The 27,778-nt window shown below is 38.2% G+C and overlaps 2 protein-coding genes across 10 annotated transcripts in view; one reads left to right on the plus strand and one right to left on the minus strand.

The window, feature by feature from the left end:
* CEPT1 (choline/ethanolamine phosphotransferase 1) overlaps nucleotides 1-1,913 on the minus strand; it is a 37,103-nt gene extending 35,190 nt beyond the window's left edge. Inside the window, exon 1 of one of the 3 annotated variants that reach the window (XM_047871741.1) lies at nucleotides 1,780-1,913. The gene's annotated coding sequence lies outside the window, so the exon portion shown is untranslated. The remainder of the gene's footprint in view (nucleotides 1-1,779) is intronic. The other 2 variants (XM_047871740.1, XM_047871742.1) reach the window with 2 other exon arrangements.
* DRAM2 (DNA damage regulated autophagy modulator 2) lies at nucleotides 1,909-26,618 on the plus strand. Of its 7 annotated transcripts, none has more exons than XR_007154893.1 (11): nucleotides 1,912-2,056; nucleotides 3,111-3,235; nucleotides 4,380-4,447; nucleotides 8,479-8,620; nucleotides 12,196-12,263; nucleotides 13,503-13,642; nucleotides 20,851-21,028; nucleotides 21,530-21,612; nucleotides 23,332-23,424; nucleotides 23,958-25,683; nucleotides 26,166-26,618. XR_007154893.1 is itself a non-coding variant. In XM_047871745.1 (10 exons), the coding sequence occupies exons 4-10, from the start codon at nucleotides 8,490-8,492 to the stop codon at nucleotides 24,063-24,065; spliced, it is 672 nt and encodes a 223-aa protein (XP_047727701.1). In that variant the 5' UTR covers nucleotides 1,909-2,056; nucleotides 3,111-3,235; nucleotides 4,380-4,447; nucleotides 8,479-8,489; the 3' UTR covers nucleotides 24,066-26,618. The 7 variants fall into 7 exon arrangements, 4 of the variants coding, with proteins under 4 accessions (XP_047727701.1, XP_047727699.1, XP_047727702.1 ...); XR_007154891.1 differs by having other exon boundaries at nucleotides 23,958-24,786; nucleotides 25,115-26,618; XR_007154892.1 differs by having other exon boundaries at nucleotides 23,958-24,608; nucleotides 25,115-26,618.
* Nucleotides 26,619-27,778: the final 1,160 nt, after the last annotated feature.

A 27,778-nucleotide genomic window follows, 5' to 3' on the forward strand; every position in this document is an offset into this window, starting at 1 on the left:
GTGCCAAGTTTTGAGCTGCACTGATTCAGCAGTATGTTTATAGTCTTTTCACAGAAATTGGTGACAACACAGCTCTTTCCGACCTTTATGGCACTACTAAAGGAAAACTGTAATGGCCAACACTATTTGGGCGGCAGAGCAAATCATAAAAGGTTAAAAAAAAAATAAAAGGAAAACTAATAGGATCACAGGATTACATTCAGCATTATTTAACAAGTGATAACAGAACAAGTTAGCAAAAACAAAAGCCTTTTCAGCAGACTTGGAAGCAAAAACAGTACTGCGTAACACAATTTAGATCTACTGTTTTGCTGAAGCGAAATCTTGCATTCCTTAAAAAAAGGAAATGACTTCCTCCAGAAAAAAAAAAAAAGCAAAGCAAAAGCGTGCCATTTTATAGATTATTTTCATATTCCATCAAAAGACAGCACAGCATGACCCTCAAAAGAACATCACCAAGCACTTTTAGCCAGCTTAAAGAACATGTCTGTCTACTGCCTCCTAGAAAACAGACTATGCAATAAAATGTAATTTGGGTTATAACAAAGTTTAGAGTTACACATCTCAAATGAATAAATGTTGATAATGTAAATTTCAGGAGAGACTGGGTGTGGGAAAGAGAATAAATTTATGAAACCACAGTGGTGAATATTCAGTAATAATCTATCAACTGGACAAGAAATAAAGGTGCCTCTGTCGGAACGGGTTAATACAAAAGGCAGATTCATCGAACTTATTTCTCAATTGGAAGCATCGTAGGGACAAGTTGTACAAGGGGCTTTGACTGGTTTTTCCCAGCACAGAATAAGCGGCAAAATAAATGCTTTTAGAACTTGGATAGCTGGAACTTTATGTGAACGCCAATGGTTCTAAAGTAGTAATGCTAAATGTCCTTACGACAGTCTAACTTGTGTTGTGAGTCAATTAAACACAAGCATTGAACACATTCCTACTAGCTCGAGAGTCGAAACGGAATCTCTACTCTCTGGCTACATACAAGACACTAAATTTGACTATCATAATATGGATTCATTAATGAACTAAAGAGACTTCAAGAAAAATTACATATCCGATACCAAGGATGCAAAATAGCAAAACGACACAGAAACGCCAAGCACCGAATTGGAGAAAACAGGTTAAACGCGGCTAACTGTAATCCCATTCATCCCAGTGATCCTGGGAACACCGGCAAACACTACCAACCCTCCCGTCCTTCCTCCTTCCAAGAACGCTGCTGAAAGAAACCCTAGCTGGCGATCTCGGAGCTTGTCAATATACACTGAAATTTCTAGAAAAGTTGCTGATGAAGAAGCGTGGCCCAGCCCGCATTCCAAAAAGAAGGCCACCCCGGCACCGGATGCAACACGCCGGTGGACTTGGCAGCACCTGGGCAGGAGGGTGTGGACCTGACTAGGCAAGGTCGGTTCCACTCGGGCAGCGCCTCCACCCCTCGGCCCGCCCAGCCCCGGCCCGCCGAGGTTCTCCGCATCCCGACTCCCCCTCAGCAGCCCCCGGGCTCCCGCGCTGGCACTTGGCCACCTCAATCTCTCCACCTGCGGCCAGAGGAGCAGGCGCCCCTCGCCTTCCCCACAACCCCGCGCGCGAGGGCAGCCGGCGCGAGGAAGCACTGCGTTCGCCTCGCTCGGGTCCCTACACACCAATATTCAACGCCCCACCCCAGAGCATGCAGCTCTCTCTCTCCACCCCGCTCGAGAGTCGTGCCCCCAACACGTCGGTCACACCCGGCCACCTTCCCCAGGCCGAGCCCGGCAGCCTTACCCCGACCCCCGAAAGCACACGGCTAGAAATAAGACCTCCTACTCCAGGCGACTGAGTGACTCTGATCCGCGGCGGCCCGTTCGCGACACTTTCGCGATTGCCGTAAAGGGAGACAGGGTCGGAACGAGCGGCGGCGCGGGCGCGCTCCTCGGGGCGGTAAGCGCGCCCCAGGCCTGGCCTGGCTGCTCGGGAGCGCGCCCCGGAGGCCCGCCCTGTCTTCGTCCGGCGGGACCGCTCCCGACGCGGCGGCCAGCACTAGCCGGCCCATGCAAGCAAGGTAAGCCGAAAAGGGGATGAGGGCCGGCCCCAGACCGCTGTCGGAGGGTGTGTCAAAGGATGGGATAGGGCGGGTCGGAGAAGTGGAAGCCGCCCGGAGCCCGCCCGCCACCCCCCTCCCCCCCCCCCCAAGGTGGCCCGCGCACGAGTCGCGTGCCAGCTGGCCCTACGCTGTGGGAAGCGCGGGAGAGGGACCTGGTGGTGGTCGGGGCGCGGGCGGGCTCCGGGGGACCGGGGCGGGTGTGTGCACTGGGCTTAGGTCTCCGCGCTTCACCTTTGCGCCCCCATCCTTGGGCGGTCCCCCTCCCACTTCCCTCCCCCTTGCCCCCTATCCGCGAGCCGGGCCAGGCTCCGCCCCCCGCATTTTTCCTGGCCCCAGGTGTTAGTCCGAAGGCTTTGCACCTCTGAAGGAGGCAACGGTGTAAATAGTGCCTTGGTTTTGTTTTAAACGGCTACTGAGAACCTTCGCCTCAGTCCCACAAAAACTGCAATTTTCACTCCCAGGTTCAGAGTTCTTGGTAGGGTGCTTGGGGGCAGGTTTGAAATTGAGATCTGTGTTGACCTTGTGTTTACCCGAAGCTTGTCCACCACGCGCAGTTCTGCCGCGGGGCGGAGTGAAGGGTGTGTGAGCCCATTACGGAAAGGTAAATGGCTGGTCCTTTGTATCCTCACACTGTGCTTTCTTTGCATTAGGATACATTTGAAAAACAGGAAACACACCAGGGAAATTTTTCCAGTTCTCCCAAATTTTAATTTATAAATTAATGCCCTTCTGTAATTCTTGTGGCATCATCAGATTCTCCCCTATTTCTCTCCCTATAACATTTGACCCAACGTATAACAAAGTTACTTAATCTTTTAGACTCTATAGGATTTAGCAATTACAAGACTATCACATTTGCTAGAAGGCCAAGTTAGAGTTTAGACAAATAACCGTTTTCTGTTTTGCTTTGGGCCTGATGGTTCCATAGAATTTTTTTTTAAGCTTTCTCTCTTTTTTAGGCTTTCTCTCTTCAGTTGGAATATCTAGAATTTACTTTCTTGTTGTTTCTTAGCAGTCACCACTTAGAGGAGACCGTATAAGGAATTCATCTTATTACCAGTGGCATTCAAACATTTGTGAAATTTAAGAATTGTAACTGCAGTTCTGATTCGTGGATCTTCAAAGAAAGTAGAGAAGGTAGGTGAGAGACGCAACAACATTTTGTTAATCACTCTTACTACTCTATGAAGATTATTCCTGCTTATTTTCAAAGGTTTCCTTAAATCATTAACCATTAAAATTTTAACTTTATTTGCTTGGCACTTAGCCAGCCATACTTCCAGCTTTCCACTGTGAAAATACATGAGCAAAAGTAGTCTTCCTTACCAAGTCAGTGCACTTAAAGTTTTCAGTTGTCATTAGCAAATTGGTAAATCATTTCAAGCCCTGCTTCTCATCTAAACTGTCAGTTTAAACAATGAGAACCCTCAAAGCCTAAGGAGATACAACTCCAAGATGATTCACACATGCAAAGAATTGAGTGTTGTTCCCCATCCCTGTGGCTAGTTGTACAGAATTGATAAATCAACTCTCATTGTTAAATTGTGTGCTTACTCTGTTCTACTCTAAGGAACAACCCTTTGATATAGCTGCTTTCCAAATCAGAATACTGTAACTCAGAGAAGCTTAGTAACTTTCCTAAATCACACAGCTGGGACTTGATAAAGCTAGGATTTGCACTTGGCTAAATGTCACAACTGATTTCACAACTGTGTTCTTTCCATTGCATCACACAAATTAGTGATTTTTTTTTTCCTCCTCTCACAACTGTGTGTGTTCTTTCCATTGCATCACACAGACTAATGTTTTATTTTGCTTAATAATAAACTATTGTTCTTTCCTCATTTTTGTCTTTCCTTTTGTAGGAGGAAACTCAGTGTTTTTCCTTTCATTTTATCTTTTTTGAGGTCAGTGAAAGTTGTCTAATGGGAGAAAGGATAGGAAAATTGACATCCTGGATTTAAAATATTACTTAATTTCTGATGGTACAACATCATTATAAAACACACTAGTACACTTATCTTGAGCACTGAGTAATGTATAGAATGGTTGAATCACTGTATCGTATGCCTGAAACTAATATAACACCGTATGTTAACTATACTAGATTTAAAATAAAAAAATTAAACATACAATTATCAACTCTTTAAAGAAAAATAAGTTATTAATAATTCTATAACATAGTGTTCTGCCCATGAACAAATATTGATGCCTTGACTTGAAATTGTACATGTTTAAAAGAATGCAGTTTGAAATACCCCTTTACTCTCTTTGTATGTAGATTTCAAGATTTACAAAGGTGCAGGTTTGTGCAGATTTGAAGACGTATCTTATGAACTTGTAAAACAGGTAATTCATCTTTTGCATTCTACAAGAGGAACAACCATTTATGGACCATCTATGACAGTATTTCACTTATATTAATTCATTTAGTTCTTGACTAAACCTCTGTGCAGTGGGCATTATTTTAAACAGTTAATTGTAAAAGATAGCCCTTATTATGTACTAGTAATGTGTTAGTTTCTTGTGCTATGTCAGTGCAATCCCTGTGATAGCTATGTAGCATGGTACAATAGAACTCTCCTATTGATAATGGAAAATGTTTTATGTGTTCACCATCTTCCATGGTAGCCACTAGACACATGTGGCTTTTGAGCACTTGAAATGTGGCTAGTGTGAAAGACTGAATTTTAAGTTTTATTTTAGTCATTTGTAATTTTAATTTAAATAGCCACATTTGGCCGGAGGATTCTGTATTGGAACATAGGGTTACTCTGAGGTTTTAGAATCTGGATAACCTAGAAAAATGGTAATACTGTTTGCTGAAGTAGAAAAGTCGTGAATCCTTTTGGGGTTTAAGATAATTTGGATTTGGCTGTTTGTTCATTCAGAAAATATTTAGTGAGGGGTGCGTGGGTGGCTCAGTCATGAAACTCTTGATTTTGGCTCAGGTCATGATCTCATGGTATGTGAGATCGAGCCCTGGATTGGGCTCTGCACTGACAGCTCAGAGTCTGCTTGGGATTCTCTGCCTGTCTCTTTCAAATAAATAAATAAACTTAAAAAAAAAAAAAAAAAGAAAAGAAAATAGGGAGTGAGTGATTACTATGGGCAAGGCCCTCTGCTATGCTTAGGTAGTAGAGTCTCTTATCAAGGATTTTATCCACTTAAAGACACTCTCCTTATCTGTCCTACTGCAGAAGATAATAGCCATGAGAGATGTGCAAATCTAGCGTTCTCTGAAGGAGTGCTTATTTCCAGATGCAAAGAGATAAGGGAAGGTTGTGTGTGGAAGATGGTATTTGAGCTCCATTGTAAAGAATAGGAAGGATGTGGGCGTTCAAAAATGATTAAAGGGAGAGGAGGTTATGCTTCTAGAAATGAGATGGACATGATGTTGTGAAAATTACTTTTGCTAAAACACCTAAATGTTGGATAAATTATATTAGCCTTTAAATGCATAGCAGGCGTGTAGAACAGAAAGGAAAATGCCCAGGGCTAAAAGTCAAAGAGAGAGAGCAGAAACCAGAGTAGTAAACTAGCAATGTGTCTTTTGCGGGGAGAGGGCATTTGGCTGATAGCAGAAATGAAGCACAATTAGAGTCAGCTCATAGGCTCCTCTTCTCCCCACCACCCCCCCCCCCACACTCCCCCCAAAGTAGGGAGGTATAATTCATACCCCTTTAACTTCTCAGGTATACAAATCCGAGAGGCACCATTCACAGGGTAGTTTGTGTAAATGTGTTTCAGGGGATGACCTTTCTCATAAAAAATAAAATGTAAAGATTTCTACTTGCAACTGTACAACTCACGGCCTTGGAGAATCACCTTCCCCCTCATTCAGCCAGGATCCTCAAAAATCCACACTCAATGAAAGGTGGGCTAGGAAATGTATCTCCTTTCTGGCAAAGGAAGATCACAAAGAAATTTTCACCCAGATCCAGGTGAGGGAGTAAAGCTCCCCCTTGAGAACCTGAAGCTACAGGGTCTGCCATCACTCAGATTCAGGGCTCAATTTACATATCTACATGGTCTGAAAAACCTGGAAGTCAAGAAATTAAAGTTGGCCTAGGTTGGTAATGTGCCAGAGTGTCTGGCAAAAATAGTTATAGACCCTCCCTGGAATGATTCACCCTTTTTTTCTTTTCTTTTTTTAATGTTTATTTTTGAGAGAGAAAGAGACACACACAGCATGAGCGGAGGAGGGTCAGACACAGAGAGGGAAACACAGAATCTGAAACAGGCTCTAGGCCCTGAGCTGTCAGCACAGAGCCTGACACAGGGCTTGAACTTGGGAATGGCAAGATCATGAACTGAGCTGAAGTCGGACGCTCAGCCGACTGAGCTGAGCCACCCAGGTGCTTCTGGAATGATTTGCCCTTAACCTAAGCCTTTTAGAATTCTCCCACTTAAAATCATCCAAATACAAGTTCATGGTCAAAAACTATAAAACAGGTACAAGGGGTGGTGGAACCAACAAATATGAAATTAGATTCCTCTAAGGATGTTGCATTAGAATTACCCAAAACAAATTAAAATAATGTTCAAAGAGAAGAAAGGAGAAAAATTAAAGACTTTAGAAGCAGTTCAAACTTTCTAGAAATTGAGAATCATTATCCCAGAAACTTATGCCGGGGAAAGCACTATAGGAATGTGGCAAGGAATTGTCATGTTTAAATTGATGAAAAGCATTGATAGAATGTTAAAGACTCAGAAGGGAAAAAAAGAACAGAAAGAAGAAGATTATGATAATTCAGGCAGGAAATTACTCAAACCATGTCTATAATGGTGACTTTGGGGATAAAGGAAAAGAAACTTATTTAGCAAGATTTAAATGTACATATTTAGCAACAAGTCAGATGATCAGAGTAAATGACAAGTGAAAAATGGCTGAGATTTCATTGTTTGGAACCTCAGTCTGAGATGCGGACGCTGAGTGTACTGGAGGGTTGTGTAGATAGGAGTTGTTCTTACATTGTTCATGGGAAATAATTTCTGTCCCTCAAACTATGAGAAGATACCCCTCCAAACATGAAATTATTTTCACATACAGAGGAGTAATTGCTTAGAATTTGAAAGTATTTCTGTATTTATTTTTGAAAAGTAAATGCATTCAGATACATTAATGTCTTAAAATTCATTATGATTACTTAATATTCTCCGTCTGGAGTTGAAGAAAGAAAGTGGTGATGTGTGTTAGGTGTGTATTTAGGTGCTCTTTTTCTTCCCCCTGCCCTTATGCATGTAATGGTGAACAAAACAGTTGGTTTCTGCTGTCTCAGAATCTAAGGTTTAGTGAAGATAAAACCAAGCAAACTAGGAACAGTTAAGTGAGATAAATTCCCTGGTTGGAGAAGTAAAGGGTACTATTGGAAACAAAGTAGGGCCACTCAGCTGAAGCTGGAAGATCTGGGACTTGAATACGTATAGGAGTTAACAGGTGGTTGTAGGGCTGGGGGGATGATAGCACAGTGTACATGAAGGTCTATGAGTGTGCAAGAGAGCATGACCCATTTGAACATCTGAAAGAAGTTCGCTATAGCAGTAGAGCATAGTGATTGGTGTTAGAATGGAAGGCCTGAGTTTGAATTCTGTCTCTACTGAGTTCCAGCTCTGTGACCTTGCACAGTTTTCTTTGTGTCTGTAATTCTGTTCTGAGAAGTAAATGAGATCATGTAATTAAGATGCTTAGTAACTTGGTGACACAGAGTAGACACTGTGTTTACTTTTGTAATGATGATGAAGATGATAACTAGAACAAGGAACTGGGAACAAATAAGTAGTCAGAGATGAATTATGGAAAGGTAAGTAGAGATCAGATAATACAAAGACCTTGTAGATCGTGTTAAGGAGGAAAGACAATTTATAAGGGCACAGGGAGGCACCGAAAGATTCTTGTAGGAGAATTAGGTGGTCAGATTGGTATTTCAGAATTAGAAGGATCACTCTGGTTATAAGGTGGAGTCTAGATTGGTCATGGTCCACACTAGAGAAGGACCATTTAGGAGATTATAACAATAATCTGGTCAAGAAATGATGGTATTTTGGGTAGAGTAGTGGCAGGGAAGATGGAGATAAAGGGTAGATTTGAAGGATATTTGAGAGATTGAATAAACATTACTTAGTACTTGATTATGTGTGGAAAGATGGGGGAGAAAGGATGTTTCTGAATATGGCAAGTGGGTGAAACTCGGTTCCATTTACCGAGAAATTGAAAGCAAACAGGTGTTAGGAGATGGTATGGGGGATGATTTCAGAAGTGGGACAGCTCATGGTGATAAGTACAAGATTGTGGGAGTGGATAGCTAAAGTAGAAGAGATGAAATACTTGTGAATAATCTTTTCTAATTTGTTTTTGTTTTTTTTTTCTACTTCGGAAGACGTGTTTGAGATGTGGTGGTTTCAGCAAGGTCTCAGTTTCCTTCCTTCTGCCCTAGTAATTTGGACAGCTGCTGCTTTCATATTTTCGTACATTATTGCTATAACACTCCACCATGTTGACCCTGCTTTGCCTTATATCAGGTCAGTGAAATATATCCTTTTATAGGAGACTGTTTCATTCACATTTTAACATTGAAGCCATTTGCAATTGCACCAAAAACCATAAGATACTTAGGAATAAACCTGACCACAGAAGTCAAAGATCTGTACTCTGCTTCATAGAACACTGATGAAAGAAATTGAATAGGACACAAAGAAATGGAAAAACATTTTATGCTCATGGATTGGAAGAACAAATATTGATAAAATGTCTATAGTAGCCAAAGCCACATTTAATGCTAACATTTAAAATTCAGATTTCATGTTTGACATTACAACAACCAAAGGGATATAAAAAGGAAGTTATGTTTGGTTCTTTCCATGTGATAGAAAAATGTGGAGATGGAATTAGATTCACTTAGTGAACTAGTTAGTGAATTACGACGTTCAAGTGTCTTGTTTTCCAAATAAGTACTTGAGGTTGTCTCAGAAGAGAGATGTGGAATTATTCTCCCCTTAAAATTCAAAAATGCTGCAAACAACAGTAATAGTATTAAAATGTAATGGTAATGGCAACTATTTCTTGACCCACTGTGTACAAGGTAATGTTTCAAGCATTCTTCAGGTCTTAAATAATTGAATAGTTACAATTACCCTTTGAAGTAAGAATTATTACCACCATTTGAGAGAGGAGGAAATGAGGTCCAAGGTTAAGTTATTTGTTCAAGGGCACATGATTCAGTAAGTGATGGAACCAAGGTTCAGTTTGACTGGATAATTTGATTCTACAGGCTCTGCTCATAATCTTTATGACATGTCGTCTCGATCTTTCTAACACATTAAGTATCAAAATTTATCAGTAATATTTTTGAAATTTCAAAACTAATAACGACATTAGTATGGGTACTCAGTTGCATGTGCTATGTCAGTAACTCTCTTTTTTTCCCAATTATAAAGGCAATATATACTTATTCTAACAAATTTTAAGCAATACTAGACTGATTATAAAAGTAAAAAATGAAAGTCTGTTTCAGCCCTCTCCAGTCCCTGCCTGTCCAGAGGTAATATAATGGTTTTGTTGATTTCCTTCCATTGTTTGTTTTGTTGCTGTAGTTGTTTCACTTGTCTATCTCCTGAAAAGTAATCTTTCCAACATAGAAAATAGTGAACTTTTAAAGGATGATAAACCAAAAGCCTAAATTTACCTTTTAAAAATATCAAGAAGAGATCAGAATGTTACCATCTACATCTGTTCTCACAGTAGCATGCTGTGGAGTAAAGGATATCAACAAATTGGGTACACTTTGGGAAGATGTACAAAAACCAAAGATACTTTAGAATTTAAGGTTCCAAGTCTAGGAATAATCTGATGAAGAATCACCACCGTTCACCACTCTGTTAGCAGAATATGTAGTTTAAGGAGCCCGTTCATTCTTTAGTAACTCTTTAGCGAGCATATATCTATGATTCCTGAGCATCGTCAGCATTTTTACTTCCCCTTCGAGAACTTGTCTGCTTTCACTTTAAAGAGCTTTTAATCATTTAAGAGGCCACTGGGTTCTTCAGAGTTTCAGTTCTGTGATGGTACTGCATGTGACTTTCTGATACATAGTACCCTAGACACTTCCTTTTCCATCCCTGTTGTTCTGCCTTTTTATTTTCCTGCTAATGACCTTAGTAATATTACCCTGGGATCTTTCTCCAACATTCTAATATATCTAAACTCAGTAGTACTTAATTTTACTTCTCAGGCTCGTTTCCTTCATCTGAAAAATGATTGAGTTAGACTAGATGCTCTGCAAACTTCCTTTCAGCTCACACACCCTATCTGAAAGGTTTAGTTGTTAATAGTCCCAAAAGACATAACCAAGTGTAAATTTCACTCCAAAGACAATTCCACTGCACATGTGCTTCAGCGGTTCCACTGCACATGTTCTCTTAGCGGTTCAAGTAGTGGACACTTAGGTAGAATGCACAAGACTAGTACTGGGGCACGAGGAGAAATTATTAGAACTTCTGTGTGTATTTTAAATCTCAATGTTTAAATTTATATAATACATACATTTTGAAGTTACACGATCAGATTTTTTTTTTTTTTTTTGATAGTGTATGATCAAAATAATTTGATGACCACCGGGTTGGGGCATCATGCTGATGAGGTGATGGACTTGGCTCTTTTCACTTGTGGGCCAGTTTATGTCATTCTGATGCAGAGCCAAGGAAGGAGCACACTTAGCCAGTCGTCTTGGAAATGCATGCTTTTGTTTACTTATGGGATAGTTCAAAACTGTAGCATCACTTGAAATACAACTATTGTGGATTATTATGGATATTTTTTTCTGATTATAAGAATATATATACATTATTTTTAAAAGTTTGAAAGGTAGAAGAAACAAACAAAACCACAATCTCCACCTCCTGAAGGTGATCAGAGTAACAAAATCTTTTGTTTCTGAAGATACATTTTAGAGTCAGAAGGAACAATACTTAGAATTGATATTTGATACTTTAGTTTTCCTGAACTTAACCCAACTTAACTCGCCAAACCTTATTGATTCCTTACCAGACACGAGTTTCCATTTCGTTTTTAATCCCATTACGTTGTGTTAGTTGAGATCCTTCTTATTTTCGAAAGAGCCTTTGAAAGTCTTTGTCTTTTTCATCTTTACTGCAGTTTGAAGGAAGGGAAAGGAGGTAACATTTAATACGCATCTCCCCTGCGTCTGCTACTTTGCTAGATCTTGACGTGTATGACCACAGTTTCATTTCCTCTTGTTGGTCTGACGAGGCTGGGAGGGAATTAATAGCCCCATTTTGCAGATAAGGAGCAGTCAGAAGGACTGAAAAGAGCATACCCAAGGTGTTGCAGTAAATGGTGGGTGGACTGTTGATCTGGATCTGTGTATTCCACACTGCCCTGAAACACAGGCATGTAAACCGATGCATTGCAATACATTGTACTAAGTGATTTCGATAGAAGTCTGGACAGAATGCTTTGTGAGTCTGCACTCTGCTAGAGGAGTTGGCTAAGGCTATGGAGGGGAGGGGACTCAAAACTGGTCTCGCGTGGAAGCTCCAGGAGGGCAAGGGCTTTGTCTCTTACTAACCACTGTATTCCTGTCCCTAAAATACTGTCTGGCACTTAGGAGGTGCTTGATAAATGTTTTTTTAATTAACAGGAAATGATTAAGTATTAATTGAATTATAGGCAGCATCAACAACAGATGCCAAAAGACAGAGTTGTGAAAGAACCTGTGGTGTTTAGGGAACGAATATTCCGGTGAGACAGATGAACACACCTGCCCAGGATGGAAGTCAGGAACACAGCCCTAACATACCCAGCATGTGCTTTTGTCTGTGTGTTTTTCGAATCATTTTCTGTTGATTTCTGTTATGTGAAAAAGAAATATGCTAAAGCGATACGAGAAAAAGTGAACCAGGTAGGATATTGTGAGCTCAAACTGTCATGTTTTCATAAAATTATATAAGAGCTGAACTTACAAATGTATAAAAAGACAAAGGATTTGAAGTAATCCCTGCTATTTTTTATTCTTTAGAAAAAATGCACATGTATACCTAGTGTGAGAAATCCACATACCTTCTTTTTTTTCTTTCAGTGACACCGGTACACTGCCTCCAGAAAAATGCTTGTTTGGGGCAATGTTAAATATCGCTGCAGTTTTATGTAAGTGATGGGAATTATTTTAAAAATTGAAATTAATAGCTAAATTAATTTCCTTCTTTAAACACTACTCTGTTCGTTGTTTTACTTTCTGTTTACTGGAGGGACTGTTATCACTAAATTATTGATCGCAGATATGTTTCTTTTAAAAGAAGAGCACTTTCTAAAAATGCTAAATTACAGAAATCATAGACATATCTATGAGGCTATTTAACTTCTCATCCAAATAGAAGTTGTAAAGTACAACCAAATATTTCTTGAGGCCTTAAGTGGATTTCTTAAGGAACCAATAGAGGACAGAAAGCTGTAAACACACTGCTCACAACTAACACCAACTAAATTCATTTGGGATAAACAGCTTAGAAGTTTGAGAGCAGCAGTGGAACCACGTTTTGATTTTTGAATGATGTTCTAATGCCAAAAGAATGGAGTTCTACTGGATTTTACATTCCTGTTTATTTTTTTGAACCAAACTTCATTAATGATTTACTAAAATATTTTTTCTCTGTTTTGACTGTTTTAAATATTTGCATTCTTCCATATGATATTTATTACTTGCTTCAAAAATTGAAGTCAAGGAAATGATTCAGTGCATAGAAATTCTTCTTATGACTAAAGTTTTCAAAAACTTGTCTACAAAAGCATATCTCTGTTTCCTTTTCTATACTTCTGAGATCCTTGATAATATTTTTGCCATGGAAAATTTGATTTGATTTGACTCTTTCTTGACTAACAAGGATAGTAAAATGGGTTGTTGTGTGGTTTTTCCCCCTGTGTAATTGACTGCTATATCTCATTGAGCCAAATTGTAATAATTTGATGAGAGTGAGGCAAATCATCTTTTAGTGTTTTGTTTGCCTAGACTCATTTTATCCATATTTTAGCACTAATTATTTTAGACTTTAATGCTAATCATATAGAATAGTTTGTGTTTTATATAACACTTATCATTAGACATTTTCAGAAAACATCAAACTTCTCTCTTAAGTTTTATCCTGAATATTTGTAAATGTGAGGCCCACAGGAGGCCAGTGCCTTTGAGTCACACAGAGATATTACTAGTTCCATAATGCAACCTTAAAAGTTCTTTGAAATCGACAGCTGATTCTGCTTTTTGTTTTTTCTCTTCTCTCAAATAAAATGTAAAAGGAAAATCTATGATATGTGACCTTTGTTAACTGTTGGCAACTTTATTCCCTGGTTATTTATTACTTTGTTGTCATTCGGATTATCTCTTCCCAGGCATTGCTACAATTTATGTTCGTTATAAGCAAGTTCATGCTCTGAATCCTGAAGAGAATCGTATCATCAGAATAAACAAGGCTGGCCTTGTACTTGGATTACTGAGTTGTTTTGGACTTTCTATCGTGGCAAACTTCCAGGTTTGTGCTTTAGCCCAGCATAGGTATTTTCCTGAAGTACCTAAATTAAAACATGTTAAAAAGGAAACCTGAAACATTCAGTTACACAGTTACTGTTTCTTTGCCTTGACAAAGTAGAATCCCCTACCATTAAATTATTTGGCCTTCTTAGAGATCACTACATGTACAATTAGAAAAATTCATTCTCAGTAAACTGCTGAATACCTATAAATTATTCTGACCTTTTAAGGATTCACAGAACTCTTTATTTATAAATTATCCCTTTAAGGGTCCACAGGACTCTTTATTTATTAGACTCTTTATTACTACTTAGTTGGTGATTACTCCAAGACCAGAGAGAATTGATATAAATTATAAGTGACCAAATTATAGACTTAAACTTAAAAAAAATATGCCTGACACCTATTTTGTATTTATATTCTTGTTAAGATGTTCTCATTGATCACCTCTCTTTCTAGGTGTTCAGCCCCTTATATGAGTAAGTAAAGGGAGGATATGGAGCTCTTCCAGCTTTTTCTCAGGGAATTCTCAAAGTGGCAGTCAACCTTCATAAACATTTGCCAACTCTTCACATTCCTTTCTATTGACATTGTTTCAGCCACATCCTGGGCACATTGTGTCTTTTGATTAATCTCTCTACAGTCTTTATAAAGTTTCAGTTTAGACGTTTGATGCCCTATTTATACACACTCATCATACAAATATACTTATAGAGGCATATTCATGCATCTAGTGTAGTTATTTTTGGTTGATGGATGGCTTTCCTCCCACAATGATTTAAGGCCTTGACACTATCCTTCTTTGAGCTCTGCTGTTCCCTAAGTCCTTAATGTCTTCTGCAACCAGCTGGCTGAAACAATCAAAGAGAACATGCAAAAATCACACCTGCCTCTTTACATCTTTAACCTTAACTAGAATGAGTCACATCATTCTAGTAACATGTATTTGCTAGACACAGGGGTGCTAGGAAATGAAGTCTTGCTGAGCATCAGTTCCTGGGGCAATTCTAAACCATGGAAGGGACATACAATTTTTGGTGGACAGCTACCTAGTTGTCTTTGCCACAAATAGGGTCCTGCCTTCCCTGATCAGTTTCTTTCTTTCTTTTTTTTATTTATTTTTATTTTTTAAAACGTTTATTTATTTTTAAGAAAGAGAGACAGAGTGCAAACAAGGGAGGGGCAGAGAGAGAGGGAGACACAGATTCCAAAGTAGGCTCTGGGCTCTGAACTGTCAGCACAGAGCCCACTGCAGGGCTTGAACCCACGAACTGCAAGATCATGACCTGAGCCGAAGTTGGATGTTTAACCGCCCAAACCGTTCAGCAACCCGCCCCCCCCGTCCATCAGTTTCTAAAGCTCAGTGTTTAAAAATATGTTTTGGAAATTTTTAGTGTACGGATAGTGATTCTTTGCTCTGCTTGTCCCTTGATCAATTTAACAATATTTGTCACCCCCATGTGGGAAAATGAATCCCAACCTGACTTCCACACTTAATATGTTACTTCTATTAGTAACTAAAATTTGTTTATGCAATCCAGTAAATTCCAGTGACAGTTCCTGATTGCACTCACACACACTGCCTTTCTACCTTTATCTCATTCACCTACAAAAACAGTTGATATACTTTTTTGTTGTTGTTTTCAGCTTTCATTCTAATTCACTTCATCACCTGAGCCTTATAATTTTGAATCAAATTCCTTTTTCTCTCTTGGTCACATCTCTTTTCATGCAGCTTTGGACCTATTGAATTTCTTCTACATCCTTCCTTGATGGCTTCATTGCTGGGCCCTGTTTATAAGCAGACTCTGTAATAGTACCCAGATATCCTTCCTTCCTTTCTCACATAAACTGTTACTGCTTATTTTAAGTGGCGAGTGCATTGCCCCCTCTTCCCACTTCTCTCTTGCAAAAACAAACTCTAGCTGATTGATACAGGAAAAAAAGGTCCACAAACTAGATGTTTACAGTTCTAGAGCTTGACTTGGAAGAGACTCTAGCGCTGTGTTTTAAAGTAGGGACTTACTGGTCTTACCTCTTAAACATGTCTTGAAAGCATCTGCTTCTGTCCATTTTCATCTCCACTTCTCTCCCTACCATCTCCTTCTCAGCCAGTTCAGATTTCATTCTCTTTCATCTGGACTACTGCCATAGTTGCCTGAATACTTCCTCTGCACTCACTCTTGCAAGCCTTTCATTTAATATTGCTCTGGTATAATCTTTTGGACTTATATATACATCCTACTCTGTTTCTCTGTACCCCTGCTTAGAGCTGTACAGCTCCAAAGTTTCATGCAAAGACATAGAATCAAGAGAGAAAAAGGAGTTTGGCAAACTGCCTGCCAAGCTGCTTAATTAAGTCAAAGGTCTTACATGATCTGGGTGCTGTCTACCTCTTTAACCTCGTCCTGCATCATTCCCCTTCTTTTTTTTTTTTTTTTTTAGTTTTTTAATGTTTTATTTAGTTTTGAGACAGAGAGAGACAGAGCATGAGCAGGGTAGCGGCAGAGAGAGAGGGAGACACAGAATCTGAAATAGGTTCCAGGCTCTGAGCTGTCAGCACAGAACCTGACACGGGGCTCGAATTCACAAACCGCGAGATCATGACCTGAGCTGAAGTCGGACTCTCAACCGACTGAGCCACCCAGGCGCCCCTGCATCATTCCCCTTCTTGATGTCTTCCCTAGTACATAACACTGGACTTTCTTTGTTCTTTAAATAAGATAAGTTATTTCACTCCATTTCATGTTTCCTTTGTTGGACATTTCACAACCCCAAGCCTAAACAGATCGAGGTGTCTTAAAGATCTCAGTGCACGCTGTAGTTCCTCAGGGAAATCTGTGAATAGAGTTGCTTCTGTGTAGTTTGAGTTTTCTTTATTTGTATTCTTTGTGTTCTCTAAGCTCTGGAAACAAATTCCTCACAGTACTTCTTATAGTCTAATTTTATATCTATGGTTTTTAAAAATTTTTAGTTGATCTAGTTCTCCATTAATTGTGAGCACCATGGGTTTATTCACCGTTGTGTATATTGCATATTTAGCACCTAACATAGTACTTACCACCAACATGTTCTCATTGTTTAGTAACTTCGTGAAGAGGCTTCCCTTCGTGAAGGGACTAAGCAGGATGGCTAAAAATTCTCTTGTGATTATTGTGGTCGTCTATATATTTTTATTATTTTATTTTAATGTTTATTTATTTTTGAGAGAGAGACAGAGTGCAAGCGGGGGGAGGGGGGGCAGAGAGAGAGGGAGACACAGAATCTGAAGGAGGCTCCAGGCTCTGAGCTGTCAGCACAGAGCCTGATGTGGGGCTTGAACCCACAAACCGTGAGATCATGACCTGAGTCAAAGTCAGACGACCAACCAACTGAGCCACCCAGGCGCCTCTTTTGTGGCCGTCCATGTGTAATATATGTATATATACACACACACACACACACATATATATATGTGTGTATGTATATACACATACATATATATATGTGTGTGTGTGTGTATATATATATGTGTATATATATATATAAATACATGTAATTTATTATCAAATTGGTTTCCATACAACACCCAGTGCTCATCCCAAAAGATGCCCTCTTTAATACCCATCACCTACCCTCCTCTCCCTCCAACCCCCCATCAACCCTCAGTTTGTTCTCAGTTTTTAAGAGTCTCTTATGCTTTGGCTCTCTTCCACTCTAACCTCTTTTTTTTTTTTTTTCCTTCCCCTCCCCCATGGGTTTCTGTTAAGTTTCTCAGGATCCACATAAGAGTGAAACCATATGGTATCTGTCTTCCTCTGTATGGCTTATTTCACTTAGCATCACACTCTCCAGTTCCATCCATGTTGCTATAAAGGGCCATATTTCATTCTTTCTCATTTCCATGTAGTACTCCATTGTGTATATAAACCACAATTTCTTTATCCATTCATCAGTTGATAGACATTTAGGCTCTTTCCATAATTTGGCTATCGTTGAGAGTGCTGCTATAAACATTGGGGTACAAGTGCCCCTATGCGTCAGCACTCCTGTATCCCTTGGGTAAATTCCTAGCAGTGCTACTGCTGGGTCATAGGGTAGGTCTATTTTTAATTTTTTGAGGAACCTCCACACTGTTTTCCAGAGTGGCTGCACCAGTTTGCTTTCCCACCAACAGTGCAAGAGGTTTCCCGTTTCTCCACATCCTCTCCAGCATCTATAGTCTCCTGATTTGTTCATTTTGGCCACTCTGACTGGCGTGACGTGATATCTGAGTGTGGGTGGCCATCCGTATTTAAAGAGATTTAATGAGATTTGAAAACTCTGACTAAAAAGATACAAATTTAATTTCTTTTAAAACAACCGTGTATGATAATATTCAGCAAAGCAAACACATATGTCCTCAATGCCTACTTAGAGGAATTTTTCCCCTCCTAGGAAATTTACCCTCAAGGAAACTTGGAAGGGTCAAGTAAGCAGAAATCTATGTTAATTTCATAAGGCTGCCATAATAAAATACCATACATCAAGTGGCTTAAGATAACAGAAATTTATTCTCTCAAAGTTTAGGAGGTCAGAAGTCTGAAACCAAGATGTTAGTAGGGATGGTTCCCTTTTGGACACAGGCTATTCCATGCCTCTTTCTTAGTTTCTGGTGGAAACCAGTAACCCTTGGTATGCGTGGCTCATGGCATAACTCTGTAATATATGCCTCTGTTGTCACATGGCATTCTCTCTTTTTGTAAAATTTATCCTCAAGGACACCTGGGAGAGAGGATAAGGATAAGTAAGCAGAATATTAGTTCCTAAGTTTCATTAACTGCTTTTAGGTAAAGTTTACAGATATAATCAATATGTAATTTATAACTTCTTTATCAGACATTGGCTCCTGACCACACATAATCTCTGTAATTTTTCTTGTCTTTGTCAAAAGATAAGTTTTTGTCTTTGATAAAGGATATATTTTTAAAGAGGATAAATGTGTCAAAGACTTTATTTAACTTATTAATTCATGAGAGAAATGCTAGGAATTACAAATCAGCTCAAAAGAGAAGTCAAAGTACCACACATTTATTGTCAGATAAGGAATGTAAAATAAATTTATGATGCAAAACTAGCCATTATTCACAGGGTAATAATTAATAGCATTCAAAAGGACACAGTTTGCATTTATGCAGATGTGGATTATTTGTATTACTATCAGTGTTCTATAAGTTAACTTCTGTCTCTGTACATAACTTTTTTTTCCAGGTACAGAACACTTTAATCTAGCTTATGCAAGAGATAGGTCTATCATTGCCCTTTCTAGTAAAATGAGTATAAAAGGTATAAATACCCTCTTTTCCATAAGTGTAAGTGAGTTTCTGTGACTTTCAATCAAGTTTCAATGCATTTGTGCAAAAGCATTACATAAAATATGCCCAAAGAACAATGGTTAGAATAAATATGAATAGAATTCTCTTCTGTTCTCTTCCTTTACTCTTCTTCCCTGTGAACAAATATAGAACTATCTACACCTCAAAGGATGGTTTATTTCATTTTCAAAAGTCGTATGCAAAATATTTACCTATGAATTCTAAGCTACACAGCTTTATCATTACAGAAGTTTTCTGTGAAAAGTAGCCTAATCCAAGCCAAGTAAAACTCACATTTGTGTAGAACCAGTCCCAGAGGCTCTAGCATTCCATAGGAAGAATGCTGTCTGACCTATTTCAAGATCTTTTGCTGTTTCTCTGGTCTCAAAAATATGACAGAATTTAATGTACAAGCTGAAGCACTGCCAGTTAAAATCAGTTTTATATGCCTTTATTATAACTATAAAAATATAGTAATGTTCTCCATTTTTTATTTTTACTTTTTAAGTCACAGGGTTTTATTGATGGGACTGTGTACTCGTCCCAGATGGTCATCAATCAGGTTCTATCTCTAGCTTCATCACGATATGAGAATATTTTTAAGGGGAAAAGTTCACTCATATTCCTTCTCATAGCCCTAAAATAGTTAATTTCATTTTTGTCTATATTTTTCCAGCCTTTATCCATACGTACAGATAAATTCCCATATGAAGATAAGATAGTACCATTTTGTTTTATTTTTTATTATTTTTTGTATTGTTTTACAGGTGCTGAAGGGTTTTTTTTCTGTTACCCAAAGTGGAAATGACAACGCATTTTTTTCCCTTCTCAGTACTCATAACTCATTGCCAGTTATAACACCGCAAACTGGATCAAAGTAGCTTTTTCTCTCCAAAAGAAAACCAATGGCGTTGCCAAAAACGTTATCTTTTACTTCTTTATACTGGAAACTTCCTGTAGCTTCAACTAAGAAAGTTGGGTTCTGTATTTGTGAATTAGCACAGTTGACTGAAAGGAGGGGCCCAAGCCCTACCTCTCCCCTCTTGCTACCTCGTGATGCCCTCCGTGCCAGATGCTGTGCAGTGCCTTCCCAACCACATGAAATACAGACGGTGCCAGCTTCGAGAATTAGAGGGGCTCAACTGAAGATGTTTGTAGGATTTTTGGAGAGCCACTCTTGTCACTTTTAAGCAGAGGGTATATGTAGTAAAAAGTAAAATGTAAATGGATACCGGTAAGAGTGAGGTAAAGGGGGAAAAATTATAATTTATGATAATCCCGTGTATACTTTATCAAAACCAATCAACTAGAGCCAAGGTGGGGTGTTTAAATTTTTTGAGGCTTTAAATTGCTTTTGGATTTAAATTGGGTTTAAGTTGAAACTCCCTCCCTCCAGCTTTCCAACCTGCTAATCTCCCTTTGTCGTGCATTACTCTTTTTCTATAATCCTTATCACCATCTAACATACTATGAATTTTACTTGCTTCTAAAGTTTGTTATTTATTGTTTTTGCTTCTTCACTTGAATATAAACTCTGAGGGCCAGATGCTTGCCTGTTTTGTTCACTGATATATCTGAGTACTTAGAACAGTGCTTGACACACAAGAGGCACTCACAGAAACATGGTATTCAATGAGTAAATGAACAACTACTGTCATATTTTCAGTAGTAGCATATGAATAATTTGGTTTACCGTAGTCCTCTGGCTTATGCTGAGTAGTCTAAGAGAGAATTACTTCAAGAAGTAATTTTGTAGAATTCGCAGTATTTTTGCACTCAGTGAATGTTCTATTGAAATTGCTGGCTTATGCTTTTAAATATTGTGTTGGTAATGTGTTTTGAGTTTACCTTATTATTTCTTCTTTCTACCTCTTAGAAAACAGACTTTTTTCCTGTACACATATGTGGAGCTGTGCTCACCTTTGGTATGGGCTCGTTATATATGTTGGTTCAGACCATCCTTTCCTACCAAATGCAGCCCAAAATTCACGGCAAACAAGTCTTCTGGATTAGACTATTGCTGGTTATCTGGTGTGGAGTAAGTGCATTTAGCAGTATCCTTTGCTGTAAAATGTGGCTCCACTTGGAAGGGAATTGAATAACAGAATTTAAGTGAACACTGTTGGCATACTGTAAGCAGGTCTTTTGTGGGTGAGATTCTTGGGTTAGTAAATTAAAAGACTTGAAATGTGAAATTCAAATTTTACATAGGACCTCAGTAATTGAACTAGGAACAAAGCTGATGTTTAGCCTGATCATACTCACTTCAGACATCTGAAGGATGAGTTTATGTCCTTGAGAACAATTATGGAGGATAGTACTGATTTACTGAGCAAAGGGGAGTTGACTCTGCAGACCATTTCATAGTAATCCTCCAGGCACATTTTAATTTACACTACTGCTATGTGACATCTAGTCTTTAAGAAAATGGGTTTGGACCTTGGAAACAAATGTATGAGTAATCCTTTGGGACCTTTAAAGTTATTTTTATTTTGAATCTAATTTAAATGCACAGGTTTTGTCCGAGATTCTCCTTGACTTACTTTTTTTTATAGTGCTGACTTCCTCATCATTGTTGCACAGTGGCAATTATGGCAAAGATGTAGACCAGAAACTCCATTGGAACCCTGAGGACAAAGTAAGAGCTTGGAATCTACAAAACTTAGTTTTATATTAAAGATGACTATTTGGGTTGGTTTTGATGTATTCTTTTGTGTCATCACCAAAAATGAAACTTTTTCAGTAGAATAGTCAATTCTGTTAAATTAGGATTATTTACTATGTATGATTGAGTTTGTGTAGAATTACCTGTGTTATTCTCTCACGTCTGATCAGTGAACATTTTCAAGACATGAAGAGAATCGTGATGGCAAAGAGTTTTCTCAGAAATTGTCTCTCCTAAATATGGATGTAGTGTACAACATACCCAACTGAGATCTTTTATTATTAGAATTCGTGTTTTCTGAATTATTATCTGGAAGTTTATTATTATGGACTCTACATTTGGGTTCCAGTATACTGGATATCTGAATGGAGATAGCATCTTTGATCCTGAGAAAAAAGTGGAGGGACATATACTAAATAGATGATAAAATAAGTTCATCTGTTTTCACAAACCTCTCAGTGGCATTTCATTTTAAGTTGTTTTTAAAGAATTAGCCCTGGATAGGACATGTTTATAAGAATGAAAGAATGGAATAATTTATTAGATTCTTTCAGTTATTTTTTAAAAATATTTTTTAATGTTTATTTACTTTTGAGAGAGAGAGAGAGAGAGAGAGAGAGAGACAGAGCATAAGTGGGAGAGGAGCAGAGAGAGAGGGAGACACAGAATCCAACTAGGCTCCAGGCTCTGAGCTGCCAGTGCAGAGCTCAACGCGGGGCTCGAACTCACGGACCGTGAGATCATGACCTGAGCTAAAGCTGGATGCTTAACTGATTGAGCCACCCAGGTGCCCCATTCTCAGTTGTTTTTTTTATTGTATATATTTTTTTATTTTAGAGAGAGATATATGAGCAGAGGAGAGGGACAGAAGGAGGGAGAAAGAGAATCTCAAGCAGTCTCAATGCTCAGTGCAGACCCTGACCTAGGGCTTGATCTCATGACCCTAGGATCGTGACTTAAGCCAAACTCAAGAGTTGGATCCTCAACCAGTTGAGCCACCTAGGAAACCCCTGGATTCTCTTAGCTATAATCCATATATTATTTAATGCTCTAAAAATGACACCACGCTTACCATGAGCATTTTTTACCTAAACATTTTTAGTGACATTTAATGAATCTTATGGTTGTGGGAAAGACAGTAACTTCCCGATCATAGAGTAGAAGTTCTCCTGTCTTAGTTCTCAGATGGAAATTTTATTTGCTCTGGATGAAATTTACAGTAGGTAAATCATTTAGAAGGAACTTTCTAATGTCTGTCTTTAATTCTCGAGCTAGGTTCAATAAATTAAGGATTGGGTTTTTTTCCACAGAAAGTTCAGACATGGAATTATTTATAAAATATAAATGGAATTAAGTTTTTAAACAAATCCGAATTTAGATAGTTTATATTTACAGAAGAATTGTGAAAATAGTACAGAGGGTTCTGTGTTATCAATGTATTCTATACCTTCTCCTTTTATTAACATCTTTAATTAATATAGCATGTTTGTTATAGTTAAACTCAAATGGACACATTTTTAACAAAAGTCCACAGTGTATTAAAATGTCCTTAGTATTTACCTGATGTCCTTTAATTTTCATAAGGCAGATTGGATTATAAATTTTATGGGTTTTTTATTTGAGAGAAATTATAGATTATTTGAATGAAATTTCACAGAACTGTTCTTTTTTTTTTTTCCATTGTCACTCAAGGGTTATGTGCTTCACATGATCACCACTGCAGCAGAATGGTCTTTGTCATTCTCCTTCTTTGGTTTTTTCTTGACTTACGTCCGTGATTTTCAGGTAAGAAAACACAGCGTTAGATTTATGCAGTCAAACTTCCTGCAGGTGGAATAAGAGAAGTTTCTATAGGCAAGTCTCCAGCCTTTTTGAAAATTAACTTCATAAGCAGCAATGCCAGAAGAGGAGCGACTCAGGGAAATTGTTTCTGTGTTTGGAGAAGTAGTGTATTGTTAGTAAGGTATTCAACCTTGAAAATAGGGCTGTAGAACAAGTAAATTTGCAGAAACTTTTTCACAGAATTTTCATCAACTCCGCCTACGTTTCCTGATTCCTCCGCCTACTGATTCCTTTTAGAAACCAAAGAAAAATGAAGAACTTCTGAGTAGAGAAGCTTGGTTTTCCCAACTCTGTTGGTACTACAGTTGATACCTTTGTCAGTATAGCATCTGTCTCACTCTTGTTACTCATTAGAATTGATTTACATCCTCAATCCCATAAATGTTCCTCAGAACATATTGAAGATGTGATGTTGAAGACATTGAAGATGTCTTTAAGGAACAAACGTCTATATATAATTTTCTTTTCTGTTACAGAAAATTTCTTTACAAGTGGAAGCCAATTTACATGGATTAACCCTCTATGACACTGCTCCTTGCCCTGTTAACAATGAACGAACACGGCTACTTTCCAGAGATTTATGATGAAGGGATAAAACATTTCTGTGATGATTATGATTCTCAGGGATTGGGGAAAATGTTCATGAAAGTTACTTACTCTGCTCTGAAATTTTCAACCAGTTAATCAAGGCTGACAGTGACTTTGATGAACACTGATAAACAAGAGACATAAATAAAGCCGTTTGATAAGTTATTTTAAAGGATATCATCAAGAAGAGCATGGGAAAACATTTATGCCTATACTTGTTTTTAATCCCAGAAAATAAAACCAAAGGACTACAACATTGTAGATTTTTTTTCCTACTTATGAGAAACAACCAGAAGTGTACCAAGCAGTCTACAAAATCCAGCCTTTCATATTTTCTAAATCATCATAAAGCGTGTTTTGTTTGGAGCACTTTTATAAGAGACATTTTCCAGGACCCCGGATACTCAGCATTGCTCAGCAGCTCCTTTCGAATTGGGTTTTGAAGTAATAGTTTTACCATATCACTACATTTCTTACAGTCTTTATAAAATTTTTTTCTTCTGGAATCCACTTATTAAGGGGAGCAGACCTGAATTCATGTAAGCACTTTCATTGCTTAGGCTTTGCACAAGTGATTCTGTAGGTGTTGATTTAATTCCTGCCATAAGGCCAAATACTATGCCAACTAGTCTGTCACACATCCTTGCAAGAGGTTCATGAAGCTTAGTCTCTGAAATGGGATTTTAATCACTTCATGCATGAGAGAAGTAGCTATAGGTAAGTTTACTTCAGTTGTGATCCACACAAAACAAGGGCTAGTGTTCATACATAAGGCTGAAAGGTTGTGAGTAATAGCAGATATGATTAATAGAAGTTACCAAAAACTGCTGTCAAGAGCTTCTTAGATTTTCATTTATATAGAAATTATAATTATTTGTGAAAGTAGTCTTGAATGAGCAAATACTAACCCTTTTAAACAAGGTGTGATCTTTGTAGGAAGGACAAAATCAATCCAAAGGGGAGAGAGGGGGAGAAAACTAGGTACAAAATAGTTGTGATATTCGTATCCACAAAAACAACTTTCTCTCTCTCTCTGTCATGCAAGTGATTGGATAGCTTCTACTTGGATCCATATCTGTGCAGATAAAGAATGGTTTACAGATCCCAGAGAAAATTCAAAAGAAGAAAATGATCATCCAGAAGGTTCCCAGTGACTGGTTCTCAAAAGAATCTTTGAAGAAGATTAACAGGGTTTATCATTTTAGAAGAAATGATCCCATGGCCAAAATAAAAGATGGTGACAAGTTTAACGTATAAGAGGGAGCACTTTAAAAGAAAATGGTTATCTGATGGAATTAGAAATCTCAATTAGGAATAAGTTTCTAGATATAAGACTGTGTAAATAATACTGCTGAAGACTTCTGGGCTAATAAGACAGAAAGTGGAATAAAATACTATTTACATAGGTCACACAGTAGTGACCATGGGAGATACTTCAATAAATATCGATGCATTGAAATTTGACATCACTAGAAAAATATTTGGATACAAGCCATGAAAAATTTCTTTCATGCCTCTGAAAATCATAGTGCAACCACACCTGAGAAACACTGGTGGGTCCTGACTCCTGTACATCAAGGAAGCTGAAATTCAAGTTGTGAAGGACCACATATGGTGAGAGGGGGATTGATAGAATCAAAGTTTATAAATTACGTGTGGGGAGGATGACACAGGAAGAACTTGGACTTACAGGTCTGTACTAGAATATTAGGTTTAGAAATATGCACTAACACATTAAATTCTCATAAAACAAAAAGTTACTTCAATAGTATTTTAATCCCATTATGTAACTTTTACTCTTAAACATAACAGAGGGTGAAAATGTTAATTCAAAAAGGGATTATAAATAGATTTTTGAATGTGTGTTTATCCCTCACTTACACTGAAGTAATGGAAGAGAACCACACCCTCCCTTAAAATATGACTTGCCTCCAATGTCAGTACAGAAGCTTGTATAAACAGATAAGGCATTCCTCTTCAATTCAATCAACGTTCCTGTATTGAATATTTAGCTTTAAGGATAGAAGGTTTTTAAGCTGACAAAATTAACAGATTCTATGAACTGAATGTATTTCTTTTTTGTTCTGGATACACAGCAAAACTGCATTTCCCAGCCTCCCTTTCAATTAAGAATTGCATGAGACTGAATATTAGCCACTGAAATGTAAGTGAAATGGATGTATTTGTTGTTTTCATATTAAGATTCTGAAAAAGGGGAATGCCCGTCCCCTTTTTTTTCCTCTTTCCATTCAATGGATATTATTGATGATAAGATTTTAGGAGATGGCAGAATCACATGGTAAAAGGAACCTGAACTAGTCCACTTCTAATTTTAGATTTTAGAAAATCAAACAAGATCTTCTATAATTTAGGAGCTCCATTTTTATCCATCCCAGTTACTGAGATTATATTTTGCTGGAATAGTGTCATATGTTGTAAGTGCTCAGTGGATTTATGAAAGAGAAAGAACTTCTCTTATCTCTTCTGCCTTGTCCTGTATAGACTCACTGTGAAATGAAGTTCAGTAAACATTGGCTTATCTTTATAAATCCGTGATTTATGTCTTGCTTCCTTTCAATCAGCCAGATTGCTAGTTTTAGAAAGAATGTACTCACTTACCAGGAAGATAAGAACATAGAACAGAACTAAAACAGGAAAAATCTTTCTGAGGCATTGTGAGTGTAAGCAACTGTATCCTCCAAAAGACATGGTAATTTGAGAGAGTTCACCTTCTCAGGAAGCCTGAGTAGAATACAAAGAGAAAACCTCAAATTCTAACTTATGCCTTTGGAATGTAGTGCAAAGAGAAACTCCACATGTTTGGAAAGCTGGCGATTTAGCTGAAAATCACAAAGGTTCTACTAAGTTCTCACCAATTCTCAGATCCCAATTCCTGCTGAAAGGAAATCTTCATTTAAAATATTTGAAGCAAGTGGTAAAACTAATCAGCACAGCTCATCTCCACATCAACCACAGATTAGATTGATGCAGCTTCCCAATCTAAGAGCCTGACAAGGAATAGGCACACCCTTTTGTGGGGGTAATTATTATTTATTTTCATACCTACTGTTCTTTTATAGAAAATATCCAGCATGCAGCAAGAAATTATAAGACCTTCAAGGAGCAGAGACATTTGATTTGATTCAGAGAGAAGTCAATAGAAGTGAACTCAGAGATTGCCCAGATATTGTAGTTATCAGAAGTAGATTAACTATGATAAATTGCTGAAGGAGGTAGTAAGAAGGGTGGAAAACATGCATGAAAAGATGGGGAATCTCAGCAAATACATGTAAACTATGGGAAACAGAAAGAAAATTCTAGAATTGAATATGATATGACTACATAGGAAATGATTTGATAAACTTGGAAGACAGGACAATTGAAAATAAAAAGCTGAAAATCAAAGAGAAAAGGGAGTGAAAATAAAAAGGACAGAGTATTTGAGTTTTTTTTTAAAAAAATTTTTTTTTTTAACATTTATTTATTTTTGGGACAGAGAGAGACAGAGCATGAATGGGGAAGGGGCAGAGAGAGAGAGGGAGACACAGAATCGGAAACAGGCTCCAGGCTCTGAGCCATCAGCCCAGAGCCCGACGCGGGGCTCGAACTCCCGGACCGCGAGATCGTGACCTGGCCGAAGCCGGACGCTCAACCGACTACGCCACCGAGGCGCCCCAGAGTATTTGAGTTTTGAAGGCAAAATCAAATG

This window comes from Prionailurus viverrinus, chromosome C1, assembly GCF_022837055.1.
Source record: "Prionailurus viverrinus isolate Anna chromosome C1, UM_Priviv_1.0, whole genome shotgun sequence".
Taxonomy (NCBI): Eukaryota; Metazoa; Chordata; class Mammalia; order Carnivora; family Felidae; genus Prionailurus; species Prionailurus viverrinus.

Excerpts from the sequence above, each read along its gene's own strand:
- DRAM2 (XM_047871743.1), top strand. The coding sequence starts at position 8,490 with ATGTGGTGGTTTCAGCAAGGTCTCAGTTTCCTTCCTTCTGCCCTAGTA. Across the intron at positions 21,029-21,529 it reads TGGAGTAAGTGCATTTAGCA|TGCTGACTTCCTCATCATTG; the intron begins GTATCCTTTGCT and ends TTTTTTTTATAG. Across the intron at positions 21,613-23,331 it reads ATTGGAACCCTGAGGACAAA|GGTTATGTGCTTCACATGAT; the intron begins GTAAGAGCTTGG and ends TTGTCACTCAAG.